Genomic DNA, 19,460 nt, shown 5'->3' with positions numbered 1-19,460 from the left:
TAGTGGTTTAAGAGGAAAAGAATGTGCACTATATAGTTACAATTCTACTTAGATGATTCTAAGATTTTTGCAAACAATATAATTTTATGATGCAGAAATAAGATGATAAGAAGATACTAATAAGATAAAAAGAATTTCTAATTCATAATATCTACTAGGAGAAAGTGTCACAAATCATTCCACAATAATGTATTTTTCTCCTAGGTTGAAAACTTTTATTCTAGAATTCTAATTGCTAGGATTATTATGAGTTAATAAATTTGAAAGTCCAATTTGGGGCTAAGCAGACTAACCAAACATTTCCTTTAAATATCAAAGCAACACACGGTAAGTGCCCTAGCAACATAAATTGGTTTGTAGTTTACTCATGGTCAGTTCAGAATTCATTGTTTATTTACGATGTCACTATATAAAGCAAAGGCTAGAATCATATAAATTAATATTTTACTACAGAAATTATGATTGCCTTTTAAGTAAAATTTAAATAATTTTTAATTAAAAATTGTTCCCTACCTTTCACATTCTATGTTATAGTTGTGTTCAAATGGTTTTCCATCTGAGGATAGAATCAGCATGTGCTCTGCTCCTTGGTCCACGGAATGTATCTTCATTTTTTTTCCTAACTTAATGCACTCTGCAGAGCAAATCCAACCAGGAACTATCATCACTCTGATTATTATTGATTATCATTGATTTTATTACAATACACTTCAACAACTGGAAAAAATCTCAACTAGACGACCTTTGACTTAACATAGTCTTGTCTTTAAAGAAAATTCAAGTACAAAAAGCAGACACATTAGCAATGATTATTGCCTTGGACGTTTTTTTTAAATTGAGAATGTATTGATGCATACTTTGTTATTGAGTATGTCTTTTAAAAAGACAATTAAAATTTGATATTAGATTCCTGCTTAATAAGTTGGGACGGAAAAACTAAATTATAAGTGACAGCAATGAAAAAGTCTATTAAGAAAATACAAAATTTAATCAACATAATTCATTGTAGGAGCAAACATATTGTATATTCTGAGACCTACTCTTTCCAAAAACACAACAATTAACGATAATAAACCCCTCCTGGATGCTTCATAGAGGAACCAAGGCCTACATTCTTAACATGATGTCTGAGGGATTATTTTAAAAGAGGATGCTATTAAAAAATTTTATTGATATTAGTGTATATTTAGCTCTTTCTAAAAGTTAAGAGATTTAAAATTGTTCACTAGTTAACATTTACTCTTATCTCATTTAGTTTTATCACAAAAATTAAAGTAGGATATAGTAGATTTGGGGCCTTGTTTCACTCTTTAGTTCCAATGAAGTCGAAAATAGAACCTATTCATGTAAAATATCTAAGCACAAACCACTTCACATTATACATGCTAGGAGAAACAAAACACTTTGGTAATAAAGAAAAAATGGTCTAACAGACTAACAATTTTTAGAGACCCAGCATTTCAAATCAGTTGAAAAAAAGCATTATTAAAAAAAAAGGTATTGATTGGGAAACCCTGTGACCATTAGAACACAAATACATGTATACCCCCTACCTCACTCCTTAAATGAAAATAACAGCCAAGGTTATCAAAAATTTTAACTTTAAAACTAAAAAGTTAAAATTTCTATAAAGATGAGCGCATTAAAAAAAACTTGGTATGGACAGCTTTCCAACATAACACAAAATCCGTAAGCCTCCTTAAAATAATAGATTGATGACGCACACTATAAAATAACATCAATTAAATGCAAGTTGAGAGAAATATTACAGCAATATATGATAGACAAAGGGCTATTCTTACTTAATGTTCATATAACTCTTTCCTATTAGTAAGAAAAACTCAAATTTTTTAAAAAGCCAGGCAAATACACAAACAGATAGTTCACCAAAAAGGATCGCAAATGACTCACAAAAAAAAAAAAAAAAGAAAGAAAAGAAAGAAAGAAAAGATGCTCCACTTCGCTCAAGTTAAAAGGAAAACGAACAAAAAATCATCATTTTCTTCCCTCCACAGAGGGGCAAAAGTTTTCAGAGTTGCGAGCGCGGCCATTTGCTCTCCCCGACCTGCGAAGTCGGCGCCGCAGTACCCGACTCCATCTCTACGGAGACTACCCCGTCGGAGAAGTGCAACCGCAGGCTAGTGTTACACCACTGCCGTCGAGAACGCGGTATTCTACAAAGCTCACAAACTCGGAGTCGCTACGTTCCACACAGGGGCAAGTGAAAACTAAACTTGGGTCAGAAACCAACGACAAAGGCAGACTGGCTGAAGTGGAGATGCTGCCTGAACACGCTCTCCTTCCCCGCGGCGACCCTGCGGAGAGGACCGTCCAGCGGTCGCTACCGGCCCCGTAAACCCCACGCCGGCTGGGTACGGGACCCAGGAGAGCTCTCGGCTGCCTCAGGCACGGAACGCGAGAAACGAACCCGGGCCCGCTGCGTTTCTGTGGCGACCGCGTACCACCGCCGCGCCGTGTCCACTTAGGAGCTTTCCTCATTTAGAGAAGGACCTCACGACTCCGGCCACGCCGGAGAGAAGTTTCGGTGCCGCTGCGGAGCCCAGGACGCCTACCCTCACAACCCGTCCCGAGGCCGGAGGGCCGAACTGGCGTTTCCCGGCCCCACTCACTTACTTGGCTTCTTGGCGCCGTCACTCCCCACCGGCAGCTGGTGCACCTGGACGCCGGCCCCGCCGCGCTCCAGCACCGCCAGGCGACCGAGCGCACAGCACAACTGGCGGGTCTCCTCCGACCTCCGCGACAGCACGCTGCTGAGGCCCGGGGCGCTGGGAAAGAGCCAGAGCTGCGCACCCTTCGGCTCCGCCGACGGCCGGCACGCGGCGGGAGGACGGGACCCCGGTCGCGAGCCGCCCGCCGACATCCTTGGTGGCCTCTGTTCCATCGCCGCTTCCCAGGGCTCCAGAACCGCACTTGTGCCGTTCCGACCTTCAGAGGAGAGGGAAGTTCAGTAGCCCGAGAGGCCAAAGGAAAGAGGGCGTCGCGGTGCGAAACCGGAGAGCTCGCAGCCCTGCGGCATCGAGGTACAAGAGCCGCTACTCATCTGCCTCCGCTCGGACGCTGGAATCCCTACGTCTACTTTGGGGGCGGGGCCGACCGTTCGCGTGGGAAACGAAAGGCATTGTTGTTTTTTTAAGGGGGCAGGTCCAAAACCGAAAAGGAAAAAGAAACCGAAACTCCTTTAGAAAACCAGGAGATGGAAAGTGTTCAGGTTGACGGTCGGTGCGGAGAAAGTGTCCTTTGGCCCCGGGCGGGAGTGACCATTTGAACTCCTGAATCAAATGGCCTTCGAAGAAACACTGAATTTCTTTTAGAAAGAGCTCTGACAAGGCTGGACTTGCAGAGTTTCCCGGAACTATTGAGGTAACGAGAGCTAAACTTTGAGGTAAACGTGAAAGGGAGAAATAACTGTGCAGCCTGTCTGCACCGCGGCGCCTGGCAATGTAGTTTTTGTATTTTCCAGAATTTCTTGCAAGTGGAATAAAACGTACGAAGGCGTTTGTGTATGCCTTTTTTTCATTTTGCACAATGCTTTTGAGATTCATCCTGCTGAATTTCGTTCAAAGTTCCCTCTTACTGTTGAGTGGTATTCCGTTATAAGGGTAGACCACAATTTATTCACCAATCCATTTCAGTCCTTTTAGTTTTTGACTACAGTGAATAGAGGTGCCCTGAATATTTGTGAACAAATCTTTTAGTGGATAAATGTTTTCCTTTGGAGAGAAAAGTAAGTACCTAAAAATGGAATTGTGATGTATCGTAAGTACATGAATATTATAAGAAACTGCCAAACTTTTCCAAAGTGCTATCCCGTTTTGCATTGCCTCCAGTAATTTATGGGAGTTCAGGTCGCTCTGTATCTTCATCAACATTTGGTATTGTCAGTCTTTTTAAATTTTAGCTATTGTCTGTTGTGGTCTCCTACTGTACTTTCCATTTCCCTAATGATTCATGATGTTGAGCAACTTTTCATGTGCGGATTATTGCTGACCTCTTCTTTGGTGAATTGTCTGTTCACAGCATTTGCCCACTTATTAATTAAATTGCTTATTATCTAAAAGCTCTTGATAAGTGTTCTTTATATTCTATAGTCTTATTACATGTTTTGAAATGTTTCTTTTATTACATGTTTTGAAATGTTTTAATTTTATTAAAGTGTATTTTGAAGAGTTGAAGTTTTTAATTGGGATGCAGTATATATTTTTTCCTTTCGTAGTTGATGCCTTTTTTTTTTTTGCCCTACTTAAGGAATCTGCTTAACCCAAGGTTACAAATATTTCCTTAAATATTCAAGAAGTTTTATACTTTCAGGTCTTTGTAACATTTCAAATGAGTTATTCCTTATGGTGTGAGAAAAGGTAGAGGTTTATTTATTTTTTCCTTACAGATTTCCGATTGTTCCATCTTACCTTTCCTCACTGAATTGCCTTGGCATCTGTGTCAAAACTTTGTTGATCCATATGATTGGATTTATTTCTGAACTTATTATTGTGTTCTATCGATGTACATGTCTATTTTTACTCTAGCACTACCCTGCCTTGATTACTGTAGATTCTAAGTAAGTCTTAAAATCACTCAGGTGCTCCACCATTGTCCTTCAGTGTGGTTTTAGTTATTCTAGGTCCTTTGCATTTTCATATACATTTTAGGATCAGTTTATCAATTTCTAAAAAATAGACTGCAGGGATTTTGAAATTATGCTAAGTAAGATCAATTTAGAAAGAAATGACATGCCAATAATATTGATTCTTCTGTCCATGTTCATATATATCCCTCTCAGTTAATTTAAATCTTTAATTTCTTTCACCTATATTTTCTAGTTTTAAATGAATATTCTAACATAATTTGTTAAATTTATCCTTAACAATTTTAACCTTTGGTATTTATTCTTTGTTGATATTGCAAATGATACTTTTTAAAATTTCAATTTATAATTATTGAGTATATATTGAAACACATTTTTATATATTTACCTCGAATCCTGATACCTTTTTAATTTTTACTTAGTAGTTCTAATAGTTTTGTACATCCTTTAGAATCTTAACACATAGATGACCAGGTAATCTATAAATAAGATAGTTTTACTTCTTGTTTTCCAACCAGCATGCCTTTTCTTTTTCTTTTCTTTGCCCTATAGTACGGATTAGTATTTCTAGCACAATGTTGAAGCACTCAGAAGACATCCTTGCCTTGTTCCCAACTTTAGTAGAAAAGCAATATCTTTCACCCGTAAGTATTAAGTTAGCTGTGTGTAAGCTCTAACAGGTTAAGTTTTCTTCTGGTCCTAGTTATCATCCATGAATAACTATTAAATTTTGTCAATTTTTTTTCTGCCTCTATTGAGGTAATTATATGACTTTTTGTCTGTTATGGTAAAATACAATAGCTTTTCAAATGCATTTTGGGATTAAACCCTACTTAGTTGCAAAGTATTATCCTTTTTATAGTTTATTGGATATGTTTGATATGTTACAATTTTATAAAGGATTTTTGTGTTTGTGTTCATGAAAGGTATTCATAGTCCTCCCTACCCCCCGACAATGTCTTTGTCCGGTTTGGGTATTAGGATAATGCTAGCCTCATAGAATTAACTGGGAAGTGTTTCCTCTTTCTCTGTTTTCTGAAAGAGTATGTAAAGAATGTTTAGTACAGTTCATCCATTTGCATTAGAAAAAAGTAATGTCCGGGGTGAAAGACCTGAAGAACACAACCCAAAAGTCAGCAGAATGGGGATCCTTAAGATGTAAAAATTACCTTTTCCCTTAAAAGTCAGGAGGACTACATCTCTGCTTTCATTCCATTTGTTGTAGAAACCAAACCTCTCCAAACTAACCGTGAGGATTTGCTGAGGGCTTATGACCACTTCACTAGTGTTTTTGGTGAATTCTTTATTCTGTCTATCCTCAGGTGACCCTGTCCTCTTTCCATATTAGCACCCAATGTGGACTTCACCCTATAGCCTTTCCTCTCCCAAACTACCATCAATACAAGGTTCTGTGTGTGGTTTGGGATAACTAGGCATTCATAGAACAACTTACAGTTTAAAACTTAAAATTTAATTGGTCCAAAAAATTCACTGGCCATCACCAACCATACTTACGTCTTTTTAAAAATTTATTCTGTAGCCATGATACTGAAACATATTTCAGGTTCTTCCCATTTCCCTAACTATATATAGGCAAGAGTTTCTGGTTGGGCTCAGCCTTTAACCAGAATAATGATATCTATACTTAGAATGATTCTTGACCTGGCTGGTATGGCTCAGTAGATTGAGTGCTGACCTGTGAATCCAGGGGTCGCTGGTTGGATTCCCAGCCTAGGGCATATGCCTGGGTTGTGGGCCAGGTCCTCAGTAGAGGACATGCAAGAGGCAACCACACATTGATGTTTCTCTCCCTCTCCTTCTCCCTCCATTCTCCTCTCTAAGAATAAATAAATAGAATCTTTCAAAAGAATAAAGAATGACTCTTGGAATATAGTATTGAGCATAAGTAATTATTTAATGAATTAATGAATCTCTTAAAATTTAGATTTTGAAATAAATTATGTAGCAGTTGGTTAAAAAATGAGACATTTCAAAATATAAAATACACATATATGTGCCTCAAATTTGAGTTGAATTAGTTTACATTTTTAATTTTTTTTCAAACTTTCATATTTGCAAGCAGTATTTATTAGATGCACAGTATTTTTAAAAACAGTTATTTGCTTTTAATTGGCTTATTTTAAAATTATAATTGTTCAGGAAATAATTCACTAAAAAACAAATATTTCAATAGCAAGCTTAGGAATTAAGAAATGTTGATTCATTAAAAATATTATCTTGATTCATCACTTTATTGCTTATCTTAACATATATTAATTCTAATAAAAAAATCCATCAACCGTTTGTACTAATTAGACCTAAGAAGAACATCAGAATGGATGAGTGAGAGTGGCCTGAGAATCTGAGGCCTCATTGAGACTCTCAGAGATCACTATTACTGTGTAACAAATCCTCTGTTGCTGTTGATGGCTAATCGAAGTGCTTCCTCCATTCTTTCCATTGTAGAATATTTAGGGAGGCGCAGAATATTATGACATACAAGTGATTGTGGGTTATCTCTTTCACTGGAAGTTTCAGGACATTGAAATATGATTTCCATTTGTTGTAATCCTCTTACAGTCTGCCTATCATTTCCTGTAAGAAAAACTGGAAAGGAGAAATCTTTAGTTAAAATATTTCTTAGCGAGCCTGGCTGGTGTAGCTCAGTAGATTGAGTGTGGGCCTGTGAATCAAAGGATCGCAGTTCGATTCCCAGTCAGGGCACATGCCTGGGTTGCAGGCCAGTTCCCGGCAGGGGACGCACGAGAGGTAACCATACATTGATATTTCTCTCCTCCTCTCCTTCCCTTCCCCTCTAAAGAGAAATAAAATCTTTTAAAAAAATTTCTTAGCAAGACCAAAACATTTTTTAAAAAGGAGGAAATTAATCACTTTGTTCAGTAAATATTTATTGGGTACCCTTGTGCAGAGAGACCTACATGGGACCATGTAGAGCACAGAAAAATCATGATATCTGGTCTTTGTCCTCAGTGAGTTCACAGTCTAGTTGGGGGGAAATTACATACAAGTTGATCCTTGAACAAGATGGGTTTGAACTTTGTGGTATATATATATATATATATATATATATATATATATATATGCAGATATTTTTCAGTAAATACCATAAATATTGTTAGGATGGGCAGGGTAGGGTAAAACGACAGCTGAACTACAACCTGGAAAAGACGTCTGATGTCAAACCAGAGAGCCAAAAGGGCGGGCCTTATCTGCATAGCAGCCTGAGCCCAAGGAGAACCACCAATGATGTATTGCCGCTTTGTTCAAAGGGGACCAATCCCCAGCTCCCACAAAGAGAGCCAACCAAAATAAAACCCTGCCATAGTCCCTGCTTGGGTGCAACTTCCCTGGCCCCACTCTGTGGGCTGGGAAACCTCGCCTGGGTGCGCAAACCCCAGTAAAGCTCTATACTGCCTAACTTTGTGGCTGATTGGCATTTCTTCCTCAGTGGAGCCTAAGAAAACCTTTCAAATATATTTTCCTTTTTCTTAATAACATTTTCTTTTCTCTAGTTTACTTTATGGGAAGAATACAGTATATAATACATATAATATACAAAGCATGTGTTGATCTATTGTGTATGTTATTGGTAAGGCTTCTGGTCAACAGTAGGCTCTTGGTAGTAACGTTTTGGGGGAGTCAAAAGTTATACACAGACTTTCGATTCTGTGTGTGTGCGTGGCAGGGGGAATCAGCATCCCTAACCCCCAGGTTGTACATAAAAAGGTAATAGCAAGATACAGAAAAGTTTATTTTAGCTCAGCCAAGAAGTATGAGGTGAAGGCGCTAATGAAAGCCCTAAGACTCCAGTCAGGGGGAGAGGTGCTGTGCTGGGGAGGCTTTACAGAGGCCACATATGGCTGATTAATTCTCTTGGAGAGGAGCTGAGTAACCTTTCAAAGCAGGGGAGGAAATCCTAAGGAAAAGCCTAAATTATATGTGAACTCACTTGAATGTACAGATATGAAAGTACGCACAGTGGAACCACTGGGCTGAAGTACACATTTCCCATTAAGAGAGAAGATCATAAAAGTAGTTTGGGAGTTCCAGCCCAGATGGAGGCATAGGTAGAAACCCTTCGCTTCCTCACATGAACAAAAGGAGGATAACAACCAATCTAAAGTCAGTGAACAGCCAAAAATGCCAGAAATTCAAGCTGCATGGAACTCTGACAACCAAAGAATTAAGGAAAAAATCAACCAAAACAACCAAACCAATAAGGAGGACTGTACAGGTCAACTCAGAAAAACCACGGCGAGGCAGGTGAGGGATGGGGCTGGCTGCCCAGCTCCATGGAGCTGCACAGCAGGGACTGACTTAAGGGGAAAACTGAGACTCAGAGCTGACTGAGCTAAGGCTGGGGTGCCATGGTGGGAGGTACTTCCGGTCTGACAGCAGAGTCTGTTGGAGAGTGCACTAGACACCAGCAGGCAAGCTGTGCATTGTTCCCTCTCTGGCCCCTCCCTTACAGGCAGTGCAGCAAAGAGGGCTGCCCTGCCTGGGGAGGATACCTAAGCCCCTCCCCTTACAACCTATAATGTGCGCCAATACAAAGAAATATGGCCCGAATGAAAGAACACAGCAAAACCTCACAACTAAGCAATGAGGAGATTGCCAACCTATCTGATGGAGCATTTAAAGCCCTTATAATCAAAATGCTCACAGAACCGATTGAACTTGGTCGAAAAATGAAAAAAATCATAGATACCCAAAATGAAATAAAGCAAAATATACAGGGAACTAACAGTGACAAGAAGGAAACCAGGATTCAAGGCAACGATTTGGAACAGAAAGAAGAAATAAACATCCAACTGGATCAGAATGAAGAAACAAGAATCCAAAAAAATGAAGAGAGGCTGAGGATTCTCTGGGACAACCTGAAACATTCCAATATCTGAATTATAGGGGTGCCAGAAGGAGAAGAACAGCAGCAAGAAATTGAAAACTTATTTGAACAAATAATGAAGGAAAACTTTCCCAATCTGGCAAAGGAAATAGACTTCCGGGAACTCCAGAGAGCCCCAAAGAAGTTGGACCCAAAGAGGAACACACCAAGGCACATCATCATTAAGTTACCCAAAATTAAAGACAAAGAAAATCCTAAAAGCAGCAAGAGAAAATGAGACATCAGGTGATTTCTCAAAAAAAACCTTACAGGCAAGAAGGGGCTGGAAAGAAGTATTTGAAATCCTGAAAAGTAAGGACCTATATCCAAGATTACTCTCTCCAGCAAAGCTATCATTTAGAATGGAAGGGCAGATAAAGTGCTTCCCAGATAAGGTCAACTTAAAGGAGTTCATCATCACCAAGCCCTTATCACCATGAAACACATTAAAGGGACTTATCTAAGAAAAAAAAGATTAAAATACGAACAGTAAAATAACAGCAAACTCACAATTATTAACAAATGGACCTAAAAGAAAAACAACAACAAAAACAAAAACTAAGCAAACAACCAGAACAGGAACAGAATCAGAGAAATGACATCACACAGAGGGAGTTCATTGGGAATACAGAGGAAAAGGTACAGGAAAGAAGCAGCATAATTAGTATGCATAAAATAGACAGGGAAAGATTAAAAATGGTATAGGAAACGAGGACTCAAAGAACTTATATGTACAACCCATGGACATGAACTAAGGAGGGAAATGCAGGAGGGTTGGAGAGCAGGTAGAGGGGGGATAAAGGAGGAAAAATTGGGAAAACTATAATAGCATAATCAATAAAAATACTTTAAAAATAAAAAAGTTAAAAATTAAAAAATAAAAGTAGTCTGGGCTTGTGGAGAGGTTGGTTGGGTTTGTGGAGAAGTTGGAATTGTCCTCCAGCATCCTCAGTAGCAACAGAAATACTGAGAAGAAAGTTGTGTATCAGAGGAGGAACTGAAAATGGGATGAGGTGGTGAGAGAATGTCATTTCTATTTTAGAGAACCCTTATGGTTCCCACTAAGAATTCTCATAGCCCAAGGCCACAGAACTTAGTGGTCAATAGCCTAGGCTTTGGGTCAGCTTTTGGGTTCAAATTCTGGTTTTGACACTCACCAGCTTTCTGAACATAGGCAAGCTACTAAATGCTCTAAGCCTCTTTTTCCTCAAACCTGAAATGGGAAAAAATAAGTACCTATCTCATAAGGTTGCTATGAGGATAAAGGGAAACAGCAGATACAAAGTGGTCACTATAACGCCTGGCAAAGAATAAACAATAAATGCTGTTATTATCAGTGGTCACTGCTATTATTATTATTATTTCTAAAATATTCTTAGAGATAGTTTACATTGTCCTAACTTCATAGGAATTAAATAATTAAATGAAGATGGGAATGTAAGATAAAAAGGCTTGATTTAGAAGCCAACTACACTGAGGAAAGTGGTTGCACACTAAAATTGAAGGTGGAATTAGAGTCAGTGTTGAGAATGTAGTAAAATAGTGATATCTTTAGTATCATTTTTAATGGGGAACAAGCTTATGTAAAAGATCAAACACTGGTCTAGAAGGTAGGGAACTTGGGTTATAAGCTTTGTTTTACTGTTAACAGAAATGAACCACCACAAGTATTTACTTTTTCAAAAGAAATATCTGGGAATGTATCTGAAAAAAAATCAAAATACTAATTCCAAAGAACACAAGCACTCCTATGTTCATTGCAGTGTTATTTACAATAGTCAAGATCTGGAAGCAGCCCAAGTGTTCATCAGTAGATGAATGAATAAAATAACCATGGGACACTTACACAATGGAACACTACTTGGCCATAACAAAGAATAAAAATTTACCCTTTGCAACAGCGTGGATGGACCTGGAGAATATTACACTAAGTGAAAGAATCCAATCAGAGAAAGACAAATACCATATGATTTCATTCATATGTGGACTCTAAGGAACAAACTGAGCTAACAAGCAAAATAGAGACAGACTCACAGAGAGTAGACTGACAGTTCTGGGTGGTGGGGGGTGCAGGGTAAGGGGGTGGACAGGTCAAGCAGAAAGGAAAAAGGGTTCACGGACATGGACAACAGTGTGGTGATTTCAGAGGAGAGGGGGACTATAAGCAGGATAAATGGTAATGGAAAAATACAGAATTAAAAAATAAAAAATCCACATTTGTAAGCCCTGGCCGGTGTAGCTCAGTGGATTGAGCGCGGGCCTGCGAACCAGAGTATTGCGGTTCGATTCCCAGTCAGGGCACATGCCTGGGTTGCAGGTCAGTTCCCAGCAGGGGACGCATGAGAGGCAACCATACATTGATATTTCTCTCCCTCTCTCCTTCCCTTCCCCTCTAAAGATAAAGAAATAAATTCTAATATATATATATATATATATATATATATATATATATATGTAGATCCATCTATTACTGTAATACTTACAGAGGAATTTTTTCTTTTCATCCAGAGTTAATTTGTGAAAAGCTTCCCAAAACATCAGTATAGTAGGATGTGATTCACAGTATCCTGTGTCATACTTTGAATTCTTGAGAAAAAGAGGGAGAAAAATGGGTTTGAAAGGGAATATATAGCTGTTGTTCAGAAGAATTGGGGGCACTTTAGTTATTACCAACCTTTTCAAATTGTTTCCAGTCATAATCAGTATTTCCAACTATTGCTGTCATTAGTTCTTCAGGATGGAAAAGCCTAAGTATCTCCTTGTCACAGACTTTATGAAATCCTCTCTTAAATTCTTCATAAATGTCTTTTATGGATGTGTTGAAAATGTAATCAACACACTTGGAAATGTAGTCTTTCCTTAAGAAAAACAAACCAAAAAAAAGGCCAATAACATAACTTCACCAGTGACTATTGAGAAAGAATAGTAAATTACCTCTGCACACCAGACAACCTAGTACTACTCAGGGATGTAAAAATATCTGCTCAGCTAGAAGAAGGAACTTTGGAGAATAAATACAGCAGAAGGATTAAGACTTTGTTTTGCTCTCATTTCCTAGTTGCAGTCAGGATGATACTTTAAAAACACTAATCTGAATATATCATTGTCCTGCTTAAAATCCTTCAAAGGCTTTTCAAAGACTGAGCCCATCCTCCACAGCAGACTGAAAAAGCCCTCCATGAACTGAACTTTGTCAAACTCGACAGCCTCTTCCCATTTGAATTCGATTTGAATCTTTGGCCTCACCCTCTTGTTTTTAGGCCACAGCATGCAGTGCTTCCTCATTACCTGGCAACTTGTATCACTCATCAGAGTCCAATATGCACATAACTTTCAATATGAACTATGTGCATATTGAAAGGGTGGGTCCTCTGTTCCTCTTTCCTTCCACACTTACAATACATGTCACTGCGTGAAAATTATTTATTCGAAGTCTGTTTTCTCCACTACATGAAGAATTTCCTGATGGCAGGTTTGCTACTGAAGGTATTTGTACTAGATATCCACCGGAAACATGATAATCTCCCACCCTTTAAGCATCCTTCCTATCAAAATCAACCCCTTGCTGCCCTCCCTTATAACCAATGCAAACCCTTATAACCATTGGTTTGCCGGTAAATGTTTAACAATCAGTTTTCCAAAATGAAAGAGAAAGAGGGAATGCTCATGGCACCACTTGCCAATTTTTTGTGGTGTAAATATTCCCACCATGGCTGATTTCAGGCTACTAACACTTTACTAATTAAACAACTCTCAACATTTTCAAAAATTTAAGTCAGATCTCAAACTGGTACCAGTTGATTCTAACATACTTCTACGTGTAACTCCCTAGAATCTTACCTGGATTTAAGTTTCTTCAGAGTACCCAGGCTTATCTGATATTCTATTATGTAACCATAATTTATTCAGGTATTGTTTTTCTGTCCTACTGGAATTTAAGCTCGAGATTTTGTCCTTTTTTACTGCTATATCTCCGATACCTAAAGTAAGTTGTGTTTCAGAGTTGGGGCTCCAAAATAATTGTTAAATGAATAACTAATGAAAAGTGCTGCAAAGGAAATATTTAATTCTGACCCTTTTGCCACTTCTCTTACCCTGTAACTGTTTCCTCTTTCTAAAAGATGAAGAGCTAAAATGATCATCTGAGAAACTAAAAAATACATTTATAAAGTAAAGGGATGTAAATTTTGCTTAATGTGTATTCAAAGCAGATATTCTAGATCTCAAAACTTACTTGTTGGTTTGGTCCACAAGTATAGAGATCTCATTTGTAGTTAAATTAACATCCTTTTGGTCCCAGTGTATCTGTGATGAGAAAATATATTCAGGTAGCAAACATGAAAGTAAGTCCGAATAATTAACCATAATACTATTACTGCCAATATAGTCTTTCCTATAAAATTTTTAATAACTTGGAGCTAAATAATTATTTATGTAGTTCAGCCTTTTAAATACATATAAAAATTTTAAATCTACCCCATTACATGTTGTAAAATACTTTTAAGCATGCATCAATCCATTTAGTTGTTTACATCAGTTGAAAAATTACCTTGTATTTTTAGTTTATTTGAGAGAATACAGACATAAGGTATACAGTGAGGAGCAGGTAGAGGGAAAGTCTTACAGTACAGAGGTAAAATACATTTAAAAAATGTATTCCATATCTGAGACATTGCAATAAAATTATTTTTTAGAAAGATTAATGCTAAACTATAATCTGGTGTTCATTAGTACTGTGGACCCTGAGAAAGAAGGTACCTCCTAAGAAGGGCTCCCTGTGGCTAACTTTAAAAACAAAACAGCCTAGCAGCCATTTCTACACAGGGGCCTGACCCACAAACTGCACTTCAGGGAGAAGCCTGCACTGAACTAACCTGCCTCTGCACTGAACTGCCTACCTACTGTGTTTTGGCCATCTGAGCCAGACCTTATGAAGGAGTTCCTGGAATCCCATCTCAAGCAATAGGACTGAGGTTTTCCACATCCAATCAGAGCCACCACAACTATATCCCTATCAACATCTTTACCAACCAATCAGGACAGTGCCTTTTGAACCATTCAAACTGCAAGGATTTGGAGTCCTCATGTGCATAAGGATGGAGTAATCAGGGACCAGGGGCTGGGACTTCTGTCTATATAAGCCACCTCCCATATGGCTCAGAGAGGGTGCTTTCCCTTTCCACTGAAGACAGTGTTTCCCTGGTTGAGTTGAAACACTGAAGATGTTTCACTGGAGCAGAGTGGAGCAGACCAGCACAGCACAAAGCTGACCGGCAAGGGGCAAAGCAGAGCAGAGTGGCCAGAGAGAGGCCTGGCCCCAAGGGCTGCCTCACAGCTGTGCTGTGTTCACAGTTGAGCTGATTTGCACCAAATAAAGTTCCCTTCACCACACCCCAAACTGGGAATTCCTGTTGGCATTGAACTGGCACCAATGACAGTCAGTTGAGAGTACTCACAGAAAACTGTAGGTTCAGTGCTTCTCCCATGTCATCAGCCTGATAATTTAGAACTTCTTGCAAACTCCTAATGAAAAGTTTGGTTTAAAATTATATTAATTGATTTTGTAACATTTGAAAAGTAATAAATGTTCAATGGAAAAATTTGGGGCCCTACAGAAATGTATAAAATTCCATGTAAATTTCTCTTTCACCATCCCACTCCTTCTTCCTGGCGTTAACCTCTATTTACTAGTTTTGATTGGTTGGACCAGTGCTAAACAGGCACTGCTGTGTCTGGGTGGAAATGACAAAAACGAGCAGCTTCCTCTAAACCAGTGATTTTCAACTAGGAGCTATTTTGCTCCCCAGGGACATTTGGAAAAATCTGGAGACATTTTTTTGTCGTCACAGTTAGAGGGTTGCTACTGGCATCTAGTGGGTAGTGACCCTATATGCAGCTCCACATCCTCCAACACCAACGCAGTGTTCCACAGCCAAGGGTGATCCAGACAAGTGTCAGTGGTTCCTTAAGTCCTGATCTAGATTGTCAGAGCACACAGTGTAAATCTAGTCAGTTTATTCTCCCACTAGCAGTACATGAGAGGAGAATCCTGTTCTCCAATCTGTTGTCCACTCTATATTTTATGAAAACCTTTTTAATACCTGTCAATCTATAAACAGAAAAATGATATTTTATTTTCATTTGTATTTCCTTGATTATTAGTAAGGTTGAGAATATTTTCATTTTTTGATTAACCATATATACATTTGTGTAATAACACATATAAAGGTTTGGCAAAAGCAGGTTTACAGCTGTGAGTACACAAAACAGTTTTTTCTAGTATTATTTATTAATTATTATAGGATTTATTTGTGTTACTTATCTTATTATTATTGTTATTATTTTACATTCTTACTTATGATTTATCTTTTAGGTAACGATGGCAGGTAATTTAACCTACTTTTGCCTACCCCTGTATATTTATACATCAGAGATACTAATTCACTATCTATCATATGTTAGACATATTTACCTCACAGGATATGAGGTAGAACCAAAAATAAACCAAGAATTTATTTATTAAAAATTGTGTATTTATTCTTACATGTTTAAACTTCAGTCACCTTCAAAGTACTCTTCATTTGATGCAATACACCTATCAACATTTTTTTCTACAGCTCAAAACAACTTTTGAACTCGTCAATTTTGATGCCTTTTAGTGCTTCTGCTGTTTTTTGTTTCACCTCTACCACATTGGCAAAATATTTCCCTTTGAAGACTTTTTTCATCCAGGGAAACAAAAAATGTTGCATAGGGCGAGATCAGGTGAGTAGGGAAGGTGGGGAATGTGGGTCATGCAGTTTTTTAGCCAAAAACTGCTGAACACTCAGCGCATTGTGGACAGGTGCACTCACAAGGCACCCATCATAAAATGGGCAAATGCTTTGAAAGTCTTCAAAAAAGATTCACTGAAGCCAAATGCAGCCTCTTAACACCAGCTGGTACACTGATACAGATGGGTTCCTAGAACACTCACCTATTGGGGGCAGTCTGTACTACAAGGGGCCCACCCACAAAAATTCTGGTTTTTCTGAGGCTCCCTCCTCATACAGTTTGCCTTTTAACATAGAACAGTTTATTCAAAATCTGTAGAGCATGCAGAATTTTCATTAAGAATATCGTGTACTGTCCAAAGTAACTGTTTCCATCTGGATACATTTAAGAGACCAGGCTCTGTTTATTTTACTGGTTGATAATTAGAGGAACATTTGGCTTTTCTCCATTTTTGAAGGTTTACTTGACTATTAGTTATGGTAAAATTCAAATTCATCTAAACAACACACATTATTGAAATTGAATACCTTGTATGTGTCTGTGTGTGTAAAATCATTTATGCCTAAATAACTAAAACTTACTAGATAAAGTCATGGAAAAATCATTTACTTACTTCCCTACAATAGGACTGAGTTCTTTTAAATCTTCCAATGATGGATTTTGGTCCAGAAGTTTCTTAAACAGAGCCAGTGGGAAAGGAATATTGGCAACATTTAAATTGTATAGGGAGAGTCCACACAGCATCCCAAACAGGAAATATTTCTTCTTTTCAAATTTGGTCTGGAAAAATAGAAGGGAAAAAAAAACCCTAATGTACTTACATCTTTTATCCAATGGGATAATTACATTAGTAAAAAAATGATTTGGGTTTCCTTTTCTAAAAATCACAAATTAGAAACAAAATGGACTTCAGGAAAATAAAAATCTGAGGTTCCTTTTTAAAAAACACTTTATTGATTATGCTATTATAATTGTCCCAGTTTTTCCCCATTTGGCCCCCTCAGCCCGGTACCCCTCATAATCCAGCAATCCCCCCACCTTAGTTCATCATGTCCATGGGTCATGCATATAAGTTCTTTGGCTTCCCCATTTCCTGTGCTATTTTTAACATCCTCCTGTCTATTTTGTACCTACCAATTATAGTCCTTAATCTCTGCACCTTTTCACCCATTCTCACCCTTCCTCCTCCCAGCTGATAAACCTCAAAATGATCTTCATAGCTATGATTCGGTTTCTGTTCTGGTTGTTTGCTTTTTTACATTCAGTTGTTGATAGTTGTGAATTTGTTGCCATCTTAAAGTTCATAGTTTTGATCTTCTTCTTTTTCTTAGATAAGTCCCTTTAACATGTTTCATGGTGATAAGGGCTTGGTGATGATGAACTCCTTTAGCTTTTACCTTGTCTGGGAAGCACTTTATCTGCCCTTCCATTCGAAATGATAACTTTGCTGGATAGAGTAACCTTGAATGTAGGTCCTTGGCTTTCAGGATTTCAAATACTTCTTTCCAGCCACTTCTTGCCCATAAAGTTTCTTTTGAGAAATCAGTTGATAGTCTTATGGGAACTCCTTTGTAGGTAACTGTCTCCTTTTCTCTTGCTGCTTTTACAATTCTCTCTTTATCTTTAACGTTTGGCACTTTAATTATTATGTGTCTTGGTATAGTATACTTTGGGTCTAATTTGTTTGGAACTCTCTGTGCTTCTTAGACTTGTATATCTATTTCTTTGCCAAATTAGGGAAGTTTCCTTCATTATTTTTTCAAATAAGTTTTCAATTTCTTTTTCTTCCTCTTCTTCTGGCATTCCTATGATTTGGATGTTGGTACATTTGGAGATGTCCTAGAGAGTCCTTATACTATCCTCTGTTTTTAAAATTCTTTTTTTCTTCTTGCTGTTCTGGTTGAATGCTTATTTCTTCCTTATGTTCCAAGTCATTGATTTGAATCCCAGCTTCCTCCCCTCCACTGATGGTTCCCTGTAGATTTTTGATTTCACTTATAGTGTAACTTTAATTTCTTCATTTATGTTGTTGCCATACTCAATGAGTTTTTTGATCATCCTGGTCACCAGTGTTTTGAACGCATTTGATAGGTTGATTATCTCCATTTCGTTTAGTTCTTTTTCTGGGGTTTTGTTCTGTCCTTTCATTTGGGCCATATTTCTTTGTCTCCTCAATTTGGAAGCCTCCCTGTTTGTTTCTGTGTTTTGACTTAGTCTTTGACTGCTTAGTCTTAGTAGTGTGGCCTATTGTAGAAAAGACACCTGAAAATTGTGAGGGGCAAAGCCTTAGGTTTGCCAGAGTGGGCCAAACTGCTTCACTGCTCTGTGGCTCTGTGTGGGCAGAGGGCTCGGAAAGTGGAAAATGCCACTGCCTGGCTTTTGGAGATTTGCCTGGCACTCACCCCATTTCTAGTCACTTCGCCCACTTCTTGTATACAACTGATGCCCTTCCAGCTGTTGCTCTGTGGGTGGGTATGTGTACATCTTAGTCTGTGCGGGCCCTTAAACCAAGTCTCCTGAGAAACCTGAAGTTTCTTCTGCCACCCCAACCCCCACTGGTTTTTACAGCCAGAAGTTATGGAGATTTATCTTCCCAGTTCTAGAACCCTGGGCTGTACCATCTGGCTTAGGACTGGGATCACCTGCTGCCAAGGTATCCCTCCCAATTTTTGTCTACCATATGTGAATGTGGGATGGTCAGTTCTGCGGTTGCCTCTCAGTGCCACACCCCATATTCATACCTCTCCACCCATCTCTGTGACTCCACCCCTCCTACCCGTCTGGGTGACTATGGTTTCATTAAATCCTTAGTTGTCAGACTTCTTCACAGCTCAATATCCTGATGGTTCTGGGAGATCTAGTTGTAATTCTTTCTATGGTTGTGTGAGGAGGCAAAGCATATCTATTTATGCCTCCACCTTGACCAAAAGTCACCAAAATCTGAGATTCTTAAACAGGCAATAATACAATTCAAAACTCTCCCATAAATTAAAAGGAAAATTAAGAATTCATAATACTAAATGAATGAAGTTACTTTTTGTTAGTAACAGCATATCTGGAATATAAAAATATGCTCAGATAGCCTTGTAAAGTAAGGTTTTCAATATTTAATTTTACAGTCTTTGCCTTCAAATTCATGTAGAAAAATGACACTGTGGGAAGGTGAACTTTGCACTC

General features: G+C 38.3%; 2 protein-coding genes and 1 long non-coding RNA gene across 7 annotated transcripts in view; 1 reads left to right on the top strand and 2 right to left on the bottom strand.

The window, feature by feature from the left end:
* The window catches only part of HERC5 (HECT and RLD domain containing E3 ubiquitin protein ligase 5), a 47,051-nt gene extending 43,979 nt beyond the window's left edge, over window positions 1-3,072 (bottom strand). The window contains exons 1-2 of the mRNA XM_037141066.2: window positions 2,635-3,072; window positions 514-634 (exon numbers count right to left, since the gene is read on the bottom strand). Coding sequence (XP_036996961.2) covers window positions 514-634; window positions 2,635-2,902 — 389 coding nt within the window. The 5' untranslated portion in view covers window positions 2,903-3,072. The remainder of the gene's footprint in view (window positions 1-513; window positions 635-2,634) is intronic.
* Window positions 3,073-3,106: 34 nt separating this feature from the next.
* The window catches only part of LOC128627585 (uncharacterized), a 37,201-nt gene continuing 20,847 nt past the window's right edge, over window positions 3,107-19,460 (top strand). The window contains exons 1-3 of one of the 3 annotated variants that reach the window (XR_008391834.1): window positions 3,107-3,381; window positions 5,156-5,247; window positions 16,127-16,274. This is a non-coding gene — a long non-coding RNA (uncharacterized LOC128627585). Of the gene's footprint in view, window positions 3,382-5,155; window positions 5,248-14,333; window positions 15,025-16,126; window positions 16,275-19,460 lie in introns of those variants that run through there. The other 2 variants (XR_008391836.1, XR_008391835.1) reach the window with 2 other exon arrangements.
* HERC6 (HECT and RLD domain containing E3 ubiquitin protein ligase family member 6) overlaps window positions 6,837-19,460 on the bottom strand; it is a 63,017-nt gene continuing 50,393 nt past the window's right edge. For all 3 annotated transcript variants that reach the window (XM_037141067.2, XM_037141068.2, XM_053666375.1), the window contains exons 18-23: window positions 16,897-17,063; window positions 14,966-15,032; window positions 13,744-13,814; window positions 12,184-12,367; window positions 11,993-12,095; window positions 6,837-7,210 (exon numbers count right to left, since the gene is read on the bottom strand). In XM_037141067.2, coding sequence (XP_036996962.2) covers window positions 6,999-7,210; window positions 11,993-12,095; window positions 12,184-12,367; window positions 13,744-13,814; window positions 14,966-15,032; window positions 16,897-17,063 — 804 coding nt within the window. In that variant the 3' untranslated portion in view covers window positions 6,837-6,998. The remainder of the gene's footprint in view (window positions 7,211-11,992; window positions 12,096-12,183; window positions 12,368-13,743; window positions 13,815-14,965; window positions 15,033-16,896; window positions 17,064-19,460) is intronic.

This window comes from Artibeus jamaicensis, unplaced genomic scaffold (genome assembly GCF_021234435.1).
Source record: "Artibeus jamaicensis isolate MK-2021 breed Jamaican fruit bat unplaced genomic scaffold, CSHL_Jam_final contig_452, whole genome shotgun sequence".
Classification (NCBI taxonomy): Eukaryota; Metazoa; Chordata; class Mammalia; order Chiroptera; family Phyllostomidae; genus Artibeus; species Artibeus jamaicensis.
This window is presented reverse-complemented; position numbering and strand designations above follow the sequence as displayed.